General features: G+C 40.0%; 1 protein-coding gene across 12 annotated transcripts in view; it reads right to left on the reverse strand.

Moving 5' to 3' along the window:
* SCAPER (S-phase cyclin A associated protein in the ER) overlaps positions 1–12,487 on the reverse strand; it is a 151,807-nt gene that overhangs the window by 64,940 nt on the left and 74,380 nt on the right. For all 12 annotated transcript variants that reach the window (XM_071813778.1, XM_065847607.2, XM_071813779.1 and 9 more), the window contains one exon: positions 5,420–5,546. In XM_071813778.1, the coding sequence (XP_071669879.1) occupies positions 5,420–5,546 (127 nt within the window). The remainder of the gene's footprint in view (positions 1–5,419; positions 5,547–12,487) is intronic.

Raw genomic sequence — 12,487 nt, forward strand, 5'->3', positions numbered from 1 at the left:
TTACATCTCCATAGAGACTTTTGAAGAAATTTATCATGAACGGTACAAAAGCTTACACATGTTCCATATAACATTGCTTTTGTTCCACACCTTAGTCAATAGTTTTTAATTGTATTGTTTCAGTTTCTGACGAATCAGAGTTTGCATTATTGGGCTGAGAAAAATCAGGAGTAGCCAGCCAGGCAATTGAGTGTGCCTTCCAAAAACTGGTCTATTAATCTTCACACTGGCTATGGTCACCATATCCAATGGGCCTGACAGTTTAGAGAATAAAACGTAAATACTGGGCCTGACTGTGTTGCTAAAGCCAGCCATTTCTGACAGTCTTTACAATGGGATAAACACTGTCTGTCTACAGTCCCCTTGTATTTGAAAGCTACGACAAACATTTTACTGAAATGTAAATAACTGACATCACGACTGCTGAAGCAGGAGGCTGAAAAATCTATCTAAAAATCACAAAACCAAAAACACTGCTTGACACAAACCAAACCATTAATGGTCACCGAGAGAGCATGTTTCAGAGGTCACAAGCATTGAGATGCCTTTTTTAAAAAAGTATTTAAACACTGCAGTTATTTAATAGCTCAGATTCACGTATTTTTAGTCACAAAATTACACTTTTTCTAAGGAGGTATATTTTCTTCCCCTTGAATCTGTTTCTAGGAAGAATTCCATTCTGAATTACTAATAGAAATAAGCATCTTGAAATTTAGCCTACTGCAAAGCAGCTACTTCTAGATTTGTATGAAGAGAGCATGTATCTAACTATAAGCACTGTGGCCCGATTTATTAAAAGCCTCCTCTTCTATTCTTCTGCTTGCATTTCACTTCCACACTTTAACAACTTAATTTCCGTTCACTATTATTTACTGAGATTTCTACAGCATCTAGAGAGCCTGAAGGAGACTGGGGACACCGCTACCCTCCAAACTGTACAATACCATAGTAAGTTTTACGAACATCAGAACCAGTGAATTCTTGTTTGGTTGGGCTTTGTGCCTTGTGACAAACGGGTGAGCTTCAGCTGTAAGGTTTGCTTAGGCCGGAACATTTTTAATACCTCCATCCTTCTCCTGTAGCTGCAGCCCTCTCCCCGGGAGCATAGCTGTGAGATCTGTCAAATCACTTAATTAAAGGAATCTTAGAACTTTTGGTGTGATTAACATCTTTTTTGAACTATGTTTCTGATGAGAAACATCATATAAAATCATTCCAATTAAGCAGATTAACTGCTGCACTTGGATTTCAAAATTCATGCGGTTCTCCCATGATTGTATTGGATCTCTGTGTCATACTCCCAGTCAGAAGGATGGGAGACATGTTCAGGGCTTGTCTACATGCCACATGTAAGTATTGTACAAATTTAACTGAAGTGATTTAAGAGCAGTGTTTTAGCTGTAGCTGAGCCAGGTGAAAAGGCTCCTGCCCTCAGCTGCTCGTCACGGTCCTTTAAAAGTAGGATTTTTAAAACCTGGAACCAAAAAAAACCCTTTAAAACCAGATTTTAGGAAGAACTTGAGGGCAGTGATGTTCTGTCAGCAAGTCTAAGGAAGACCATCTGATCCAGGCCAGGTTCACAGCCCTTGACATGCGTGTACTTCAGTCAGTGGAATGTCTAATGTCTGTGCAGTAGAAAATGGTTTTGTTTTTTTAATCAGTAAATCTCACCTCTATACATTGAGGGAAATTATATCACCATAGGCAACTTAAAACTGTATCTATAGTCACACTAACAGAATACACAGCTTTAAATATACTGGTTTCTGTATAAGTGCTCATGTCAAACTTCAGCAGTTAATCTGAGATTCTTTGACCACCTGAAACACACTGCTGCCCTCAGTAATGGATGTGTAAAATCAGTCCATCACAGAATGAACATGCATAAAATCAAAAGAACTGTGGCAGAAAAACTGTTTTAGCCCTGCAGTTTCAAACATCAGCTCTGCCTTCTTTAAGAGGGTACATGAGTTTCTCTTTTAGCATCAAAGGTCCATTCATGGGAGATCTTAAACTGAGCGTTATCAGATCTTATTAAGAGCTTGAAGAGTCCCATATGACAATCTGCTAAGAGCAGGCCGGGGCTCTCTGCTAACATTTGCATGCATTTTGCTGTTGTGTCTCTGTGTGTGTTTGTTTTTTCAGTATAGCTTTAAATAAAGCAGAGGTGAAAGTGAATACAACTTCCTTCCAGGATTTCTGCCAGAAAGGATGAGAGCCTGTGCACACAACCCAGAGACTGCCTTGCAGTAATCTAGAGCAAGCCACACCAGCACCGCAGCAGCACATGTTGTAGATTCGTCTTGGGGACAGCACACCAGCTGCATATAACACCAGCCGGATTTGTGCCTCCTGCTCCATGTTACTGACAGAAGCAAGGACACATGACCTAAGGGGTACAAATCTACTTAAAACTAGAATGACATCGTGGTTTATGACTTAAAAGCACCTTTTATGTTTATTTAATTAAAATGTACATGAACCACAGGCTCCAGGCAATTAATGCTCCAAACCTGCACTTCAACTTGCTCACTTACAGATACTTTCCTGGCAGAGGGTGCAATACTCCCAGGGGTTTTACAGCTTCATCCAAGAAAGCCAACGAGGACATACCAAGAAGTGTCTGGAGACCTAACAACCACTTGAAGCCAAGGAAAGCAACTCCTCTTTCATTTTTAGCACTCAAATCATGTAGTGCATTCAAAGGGAAAGGTGTAGATTTTGGTGTGTTGCACGGGGAACCGGCAGCAGCCTATGAAGTCTGCGTTCATGGGCAGCAGGTGAGGTGCTACAATCAACACAGACAGGACTTAAAAACATACAGTGGTTAAGATGTACATCTGCCTGAGAGAGAGATTTCTCAAATCTGACTATGTAGAGGATATTCCAACATAAAAACCTTTCCGTTTACATTAAACAAACTCTTCTCGCAACACTGGTGAAATCACTTGGCCCCAAGTGCAGAACCTGTTTATGTCCAGCAGCCCAGGAAGGCATGTGAATCAAAACCTAGTCTGACCACAGTAATCGGGCAGGCATGCATCACCCTAGAATGTTCTCACATTGTGAAAGAAGTTCAGAAGTGAGGAAAAGCCTTATTCATCACTATGAAACAGGACAGATGAAGACTAAGACCAAAAAGGAATTGCTAGTCTGATCTGATTCTACCTGAAGGCAAAACCCAGTAAGAAAGGGCCGTCAGTCTTTCGTGTGGCTTCTGATTCAAGTTTGCATAAAGAATACACGCCCACCCTTCAATGCCGTTTTAGCACAGTCATGGAATTTCTAATGAACTGAATAACCCTTCCTTCTGCTGAGAAATTTAATGGTATTTATTTTTTCTCATGTACTGTTACCAACAGTAGCTCAGCATTTTAGTTCATGGTTTGTAAAACAAATATTTATTTCCCTGGTGAGACTGCATAAATACATTTTTCAGTCAGCACAAGCAATTAACTAAAGAAAAATCCAAACTTTCACAGTATGACTGAAAAGAGGGGTTTTTGGATCCGTTTTATTTTACAATACTTCTGCATGACTACTTCTGAGCCTGAAGAATTTCTGCTAAGTAGCAAGGATCTATTGTAGTGAACTCTGTCCTCCCTCAGGGCAATTCTTTATTCAACCCAGGCCATTAGCAAGGGTAAATCAATGTTATCAGCTCACACACACTGACAGCTTGTGTGGTTCCCACTCCCTCATTCCTCCCCCCACATTATGGTATATTTTTATGCTCTCCAGGGAAATTCAATTAACAGTGCCAGTCTCCTCCTCTCAGTCGCTGACTGACACCATCAAGATTCTTTTCACCGCCCATTGACATGTAAGATGTGTCTGCTGATTTCTTGACTCACAAGCTAACAAGAGAATTACTATCCACTTCTATAAATGACTATGTACAATCTGTGCCGTAAACACACTGACAGCTATTGAAATCAATCTTTCTTGACCTTATTGATTAGGACACTCAGATATAATACTACTTCTTCAGTGGCAGAGTAATGTTTTATGGGTAAAAACCCCAAATCAACAACAAAATAATGGATGCCTAATAATACTATCAAATTTATCTTTTAATTCCCCACTGCAGACTCAACAAGCAATAAAATATTACAAACGAATGGTTAACGTTTAGTTGCAATTCATGTCTTATTTAAAAAAAAGATTCAAAAACCATCTGCTGATAAGAGGCCTGATACAACGTGACTTTCCACTAACAGTTTCCAATAATTATTTAGATAACTTTCAAAACAGAGATATCTTTTTATAGTCTTCATGCAACATGATTTCTATATTCTGAAATAAATAACAAGTGAATTTTTCAATAATTAACGCAAACGCTGCAAAATTTGAAAATGTCACAACTCTTTCAGAAAACACTATAAAATTTGATAGGCAGCTCTAAGTGATTAATAGAACACACTGCAGAACCCCATGCATCCCAGGCAGTGTTCAGTGTTTAAAAGCATATGCTATTAGCAATGGCGTTCCACACTAAGCTGTGAAAAGCACCGAGCAGAGTTCTCATCTTCAGAGACACCAACTCTGAACCACAGTGATGCAACCCCCTCCTCGGATTTCATTAATTTGGTTTCTCTCTGAACTACAGACGAATTACAGATATGAAAGAGAAGCATTTTCTAATGGTTAGAGAGAGAACAGAACATAACAGTCAAGCTGAAAGCTCAAATACTGTGATGCTAATGGAGAAAAAAATGCATTACAAGAGACAAAGCACTGTGGCAGCTCACCGATCATGATGAAACAGTAAAAAAGATACAAATGCTATGCTATCAATTAAAATAATTCAGCATTTACCATAAAACAAAACAGGCTCTACAAAATGAGCCCTTTGAAAAATTTCAAAACATGGAATATCCCACATATATGCACACTGTCCCTTCAATCTGCATCAATGACCTACCCAAAAATACAGGCTTTGCTGTACTCTGGGAAAACCAAACAGATCTGTGCTCCTTCAAACTCAACTGGAACACCATAATACAGCGGTTGTAACAGCAAAGCTGGCTCCAATTCTTTCCTCTGCTCATTTTTTTGACCCCTATTGTAAAAGCTGTTTGTGGGTACGCACTCTAAACTAGATGACTGAAATAGCTCAGGCTAAAAAAGTCCTAATGAAAGCATGGTGGAAGCACAGCTTGGCATACCCACATGATCTAGCATCAGTCAACAGTGTTTTCGGCACTTCTGCAAACCTGCCTGTATAAAATCTGATGTCTAAATAAAAGCATCCACGGCTGCACCCACCACAGTAAAGTGTAACAGCAGACACTGCTTCTTACACAGAGGTCATGTACCGATCGATTTGTTACAAACATTCCCAGATCCAAACTGGTGATATCTGAGGGCAACACACTTTGTAGGTTAATCGTAAGTTATATAGTGAAAGTCACAATACCTCTTTTTCCAGAATACGAGAGATCTCTCCTAAAGTCCTGTCCAGAGCAGAAACCTTGTTGTTCCCCAACGAGCAGCTATCCTGCATTTGGAGGTGCTTCAGAAGGTCTTTTGCTAATCGCTGTAACCTTCAACATTAGACAGAATAAAAAAATAAGCAAACTCTCCACATCATGTAAACTTTCATCTTGGTAATTAAACTCTAGTAAGTGAATTTCAAGAAAGCAGTCACAAAAATCTGTGTAAAAGTATTATTATCATCTATACCAAACAGCATGTAAAATACGAAATACAGTAAGAAGATCCAGTCGGCCTAGGGTGTCTATGACATTTCACAATCTACTTTTTCAGGAAAACGGCACAGAAATAGTGTGAGTAGTACAGCCATAAAGGTGCTTCTTTATTAGCTACGTGTTTGTTTCGATTGTTGTTCTATAATTTCCCTATTCCCCCTCCATACTTTACCCTGCTAGGTTTTGCCATGTTAATTTTCAACATGGTTTCATCCTCTTTTTCTTCCCTCATTCAATCCTTTCCACTTAGCTGAGTAGTTCACTCTTGAGATGAGTAAGGGAAACGGAACAGCAGACTACTTGGCTAATTTCTTATGGGCGTCATAAAAGAAATGGCTCTTTAGGGCTGTCTTGAATAAGGGAAAAGTAGTGACTTTGCAGACTACCTCAGAAAGGGCATTTTATTAATGAGGGTCAGTAATGAAGCCAAAATGCAGAGATGGGACAGATATAGACACGTGTTGGGATTCATTTCAATTTTACACATCCACATCTGTGCAATTTGCTAACACTCTCCTGCTAGGCAGTGAGGAGAAATACACAGTTCCAAGGCACCACTCATCTCCACATCTAAAATAAAGCAGTCACAACAGTGCATCCCTCTTTGCCTTGAGTGTGAAGTCAGTAACCAGCTCAGATGTAACTTCTACATCTGTAGACACATTAAGGCAGATGACACAAATGCTAAATGCAGTCCTTGAACTGGAGACTGAGAGCAGCAGGGAGGCCGTATCCGCCAGTACTCGACATGTATTTGTCAGTCATTGCCTGTCAATCTGCTACCGGCTGCTCCTCGTCACAGGCGCAGCATTTGGGGGACCTTTGGTTTGATCTGCTGAGCAATTTGTACTGAAAGTGGGATGAAGATGGTAACTGAGCAGAAGGACTGGGAGAAATACTGTTATAGAAGCAAACACAGCTCATAGGAAGGACAAGGGAGAGGAAGGGTATCAATGCTTATCATGAATGCTTATCGTCAGTGTGAAAGTGCCAGAAAGCATTCACAAAGTGACCACAGAGTAACGGCAAATAGAAAATTACATTAACTCGGCTCCCAGAGGCAACAAAGGAGACGGAATGGCTGGGGAATGTGCCACAATAGTCCCATGTGTTAAGAAAAAAATTGGGCAAGAATAGAGAGTTCAAGTTAATTAACAGGAAACAGGTACCCTGTACCTTTTGTTTGAAGAAATTAGGAGCTTTCTTAAAAGCTTTCAAGAGACTCTGAAAATACATGTATGTTTTAAAAGTACAAACAAAAATGATTTGCAGAATTTTGAGTCTTGGAATTCTTATCATCTGGTCAGCTGAATCCACTAATATTCAGCCAGGATTTTTCTATGACAAGAAAAATAAAGGGAGATTATGTCTTGATGAGATTTTCTGCACTGCTATTTCCTCTGTGGAAAATGAGGTTGGAGGAAACCTCTGTCTAAGTCAGTGAGCCATGAGCCAAAATCGGAAAGAAAATTAAAAGCCCAAACACAAATAACGGCAGGACTTGTGCAGTAAATCAGACGACCACTAACTCTGCTGAGCATAAAGACTGGATTGCCGCACCAACGAAGTCAAATTGCCGCAGTCCAGGAAGATGATAGAGAAGCAAAGTGTTTCAGGTGTTCTCATAGAACATGATTTAGAATACCTGCTCCCCTGGCAATATCCTAGTGCATTAAGCAAAAATAAAGACTTCCTCTCTTTGAAACATCTAACCAAATTCCGTGATTAAAGCATATATAAAGCACCACAAAACCCCCACCACACTATATTGTGACTTCATCTGACAAAAGACAGCAAGACGGGTTTCTGTTTGCTTCATTTCACATCACAGGAATGGAATTCAACCAGGAATAATCACAAGGCTAAAGAAAGAGACTTTCCTAATCTACATCAGGCATCAGCATACAAAATGTGTAAGGTTTACCCAAACACTACACACAAGGAATCGAACAGAAAATAATTGTCTTATGTTGTTACTTCTGTTGACAAATTTCCTTTCATTCTCTTCAGTCTCTAAAGATGCTACATAAGTTAAAATGTCACGTTCAGTTTCTGTCCTCAGTAAAAAAAAAGATGCTGTATATCAACACTTTAACTCTCAATGAAAAGCTTCCAGGTTTCCATTTCTTCTACAAGTCTTTCAAGACACTTTTACCAAAATGCAAATTTTCTAAGCGTGCGTTCAGCATCACACAGTAAGAAACACGAAGAATATTCAGTTCTGCCACGTTAAAGAATTACCTCTTACATCCTCACATCCTACTGTATGTTGGTCTTCTGCCAAAGAAAGGTAATGCATGCTATGTGATCACATGGGGAAGAGAAGGGAAATAAAAACTCCCTCCTCCCATTTTAATTTAATATCCTTTATACTGACTTCTTGGCAGTGTCAAACAAATAAGAATAACTTGAGGACTGTTCCAAAGGACTAAAAATCTGTGGAAATTCACTTATGCTTGGCTATAGAATTGATCATTGATATGAACAGATCTGGAAAGAGAAAACTCTTTGTACCTATTGTATACCTTGTATAATCTTTGTAAGCACCGTAGATTAACAGAGCATAGTATCAACATCTGATCCACTGACTATGTGGAAATACTGTTGAGTCCAATTCCAAACGTTTCAAGACAATTATTTAATCTTCCTTCTGTCCCCCATTTTGCATCCCTCCAATGCTTATCAGGTGTGCAAGGAATGATAAATGACTGAAAATTTATTAGGCTAAATAAAAGGGAAAATTAAAGTTAATGTATTTTTCTTTACAGTTATATACATCTCACTAATTAAGATTTTAATATTGCCCACAAACAGATATTTCAGAATGCAGAAGAAAGATCAGAAAGGATATATGGCACCGATTGGTCGTGGAACGTTACCATGACATTACCTGATCTTTCTGCACTCCAAATGGGAAAATAAGGGTCATTTATATTAAAGGTTTATATAGCAAGTATATAAACAAAATTAAAACAAAGCACTGTATGAATTAAAGGTTTCTTTTTAGCATGGGCTTAATATTTTTAGCAGGTTTAATATATTTCATAGGCTAATGGAAAAAGATCTCTGCTAATATTTATAGGCCACATTTCATCTCTAGAAAAAAAGCCCTGAAATAGTAACATCAATGTATTTTAGCACTTCCGCATTTCAATCCATGATTTCTTGGCTGTACGCTGGATGTATGCGAGGCAGGATTAGCGTGACTGGGCAGAGCGCTGGGTTCTGTGCGGTTCGTGCTCCCGGCCGGCGCTGCCGAGGGCGGCCAGACGCCAGCCCCACACACAGCCCCAATTCTTCCCCATCCAGGCCGTGCCCGGAGAGAACTGAGACAGTCTGTGGCAGTTCCTGCGCGGTCCAAACAGGGAGTTACGCTGTATCCTCTGGAAGCAACGCACGGCCCCTGCGCTATTCTGCATGGCTGCAGCCTGAGCCCCGCGGCAAGATTAATATACACGGTGGCACATGTGGCATCCTGCGATCGCTCTAGGTGTGCAATGGAAAACACCACTCTGCACCCTGACATTGACCATAACACTGCCAGCCATGAAATATCTGCAGCTTCACACACCTTCTTTTGTTTTTGAAAAGGAAACTATCTGAAAAATGATGAAAAATTCCTATAAATAATGTTTCTGGAACTTATTTATTTGCATATTCATGTATGACCAATGTAAAGCTTGGAAAGCACCTGGATCAGTGCTTCCTTAATGCAAAAGGTTTTATAAATCTGCAAACCATAAACTAACAAGAACTACTAAAACAGTCTATGAGCTGCAGGAGGAAATCAGTGGTCTCATAATATTAAGGTGGCTTAATCTTAAAGATGATCTAAAAAAGCTTTTTACCTGCCAAAGACTAATTCTGGGTTCTGTCTTTCTTCTGCAACAACTGACAACACAACTAAGAACTAAAATCAGATAAGAAATTGCATTCCATAAATGGTTTTACTTGATTGTGAAGACACAATAAATTTGGGAGGGAAAGGAGGGAGCAAAGAAATGTGGCACAAGCAAGGAAGCATAAAAGAAAGCTATATTTAATTCTTTCATTCTAAACCACATTTGCTTCTGCTAAGCAAATAAATCTATTACCTGTGCCACATTTTAAATGGAATTAAAAAAAAACTTTTTCAATTTTAAATTCCACAGCCCACTAAGTTAGAAGTATTTTCTGTTCACTGGTATACTTACACTCCAATCTGACCACCTCGAACCCTCCTTTGCAATAAGCATGAAGTACTGGCATTTGTTTTGACACAAAAAACACATTTAGTGCACGCCATATCTACCCCTTTTGTTCTCTGATATGACTTTTCTCAACAACTTTACAGATCTCCTGAGAGCTGTTAAGGCTCCTGCTATTGGCAGGAGGTTGCACTCTCTTGGCCAGGTACAGTAGCAGTTCATAGTAGCTCCGTACAGCACACTGTGTTCTGGCTAAAAAGGCAATAATTAACTACTTTCGGAGCTTCTCAAAGCAATAATGTTTCAGTGGAGATCTACTACTGTTCGTTTCTTTCAGCTAATTCTTCTTACTGTTGTCATGAGTTAAGTAGGATTCTGTACTTTGCTCTGTTTCAAAGGTGTTTTCCTATTCATTTTGCTTGTATTAAGAATATGTTTCTCACGTAGACAAATACGGTCTGGCCTAAAACTCTGGCCTCAAGAAAGATAAAGAAGAAGAAGAAAAAACTAGCCTTCCCTGTCCTTCTTCCATTTTGTATTATGTATTGTGTAAAGTAAACAAATTGCAAGAGAAATAAACTAGGCTTCTGGTTGACTCAGAGACAGTCAGTCCTCTTTCTTCTTGAAGTCGGTTCTGACCTGAACTCCTATTGTTATGCCATTGTAGAGCCCTCACAGTGGCAATAAAGGAGGGAAATGAGAAAGCAGATGGAACAGAAGTATATCAGTATATTCTGCCTGAAAGCACACCAGTATTTCACTAAGGGAACAGAAACTACAATGGTAAATTCAGGATCAGTTATGAGATTACAAAAAAACATAATCTGAGTTTCTGTTGCATTGCAGTTGAGACACAACTGAGCAAAGTACATCACTGATAATCAGAAGTCAAAAAAAACCTCAAGTGGAAGCACTACAGCTTATCAGTATTTTCAGAGTCACTCACTCCACATTTCTGCTTCCTGACAACTAGATCCTAAGGTGGTTTTGCTTTTTTCTTTTTTTGGTAGCCAAGAAAAGCAAAACACAGAAGCTACAAATCTAAAAGTCTTAATCTGCCATGAAACTAATCTTGAAAATTGAACTGCTGATTATTAAGAAACGAAGCCAACAAGTGAACCTTCTTCCTCCATGTGTTTATGCAGGTGTGCCATCTGGTGGAGACGTTTCACCTTCTTATGTCAAACCTCAGTGATGGATTTTTATGACTTTAAAATACATGCTGAGATTCAGCAGCAGGTTTTCAAACTGTTGGAAAGACTGTGTGAAAGATAAGGCATACAGGCTAGTTGTATATCCAACCAAGGAAGCCTAACAGCAAGGATTTGAACAGCTTATCATTCTGGTACCGAGACAGATAGCAATCAACAACCATCTTTTCCATGCTATATATGACCTTGTAGATCTCTGTAACATAACCCCACTAAAACTTCCTCCCACTACCATATTTTTCTCCAGAATGGGAAACACTAGTATAACAAGTCCCTAATACAGAAGTCATAGCAGAAATTAATCCTGATTTCCTTTCCTGTCCTCTCTGAACCTCAAACAATTCCAGCATATCTTTTCTGAGATGAAGAACCAGAACTGCACATAGTATTCACAAGATGTAGATGACCTAGGCATTTCTACATAATGACATTCTTTGTTCTGTTTTTGCTCTGTTGTAAATAATTTTAAGAAAGGATTTCCTTTTAACCGCTAGGAGTACTGAGCTGATAGTTTCTTGGAACTACCTATCACTTCTGAAAAGCCAAAGCCCACACTTTGCATGTGGCTGCAGAACTCTACCGGTAACCTCCCTATTCTGCAAACACTGAACATCACAGAATCACAGAATGTCAGGGTTGGAAGGGACCTCAAAAGCTCATCCAGTGCAACCCCCCCAGCCAGAGCAGGAACACCCAGATGAGGTTACACAAGAAGGTGTCCGGGCGGGTTTGAATGTCTGCAGAGAAGGAGACTCCAAAATCTCCCTGGGCAGCCTGGTCCAGTGTTCTGTTACCTTCATCTTCTGTTCCAGTTTGAACCCATTACCCCTTGTCCTGTCACTGGTTGTCACTGAGAAGAGCCTGGCTCCATCCTCCTGACACTCACCCTTTATCTATCTGTAAACATTAATGAGATCACCCCTCAGTCTCCTCCAAGCTCAAGAGCCCCAGCTCCCTCAGCCTTTCCTCATAAGGGAGATGCTCCACTCCCTTCATCATCTTTGTTGCCCTGCGCTGGACTCTCTCCAGAGGGGCCCAGAACTGGACACAATATTCCAGATGTGGTCTCACCAGGGCAGAGTAGAGGGGAAGGAGAATCTCTCTGACCTACTGACCACCCCCCTTCTAATCCACCCCAGGATGCCATTGGCCTTCCTGGCCACAAGGGCACAGTGCTGGTTCATGGTCATCCTGCTGTCCACCAGGACCCCCAGGTCCCTACACTGCTCAACATACACCCTACTTCTTTATGTTTTTTTAAGTGATTTCCACTTACGCTACAGCTATATTGTTTCTTTTAAAATCTTGGGTGATAGACCTTATCAAAAGCTTTTTGGAAATCCAAATATTCCCCATGTTTGGCCAACCAGTTTCAATG

This window comes from Patagioenas fasciata, chromosome 12 (assembly GCF_037038585.1).
Source record: "Patagioenas fasciata isolate bPatFas1 chromosome 12, bPatFas1.hap1, whole genome shotgun sequence".
NCBI lineage: Eukaryota > Metazoa > Chordata > Aves > Columbiformes > Columbidae > Patagioenas > Patagioenas fasciata.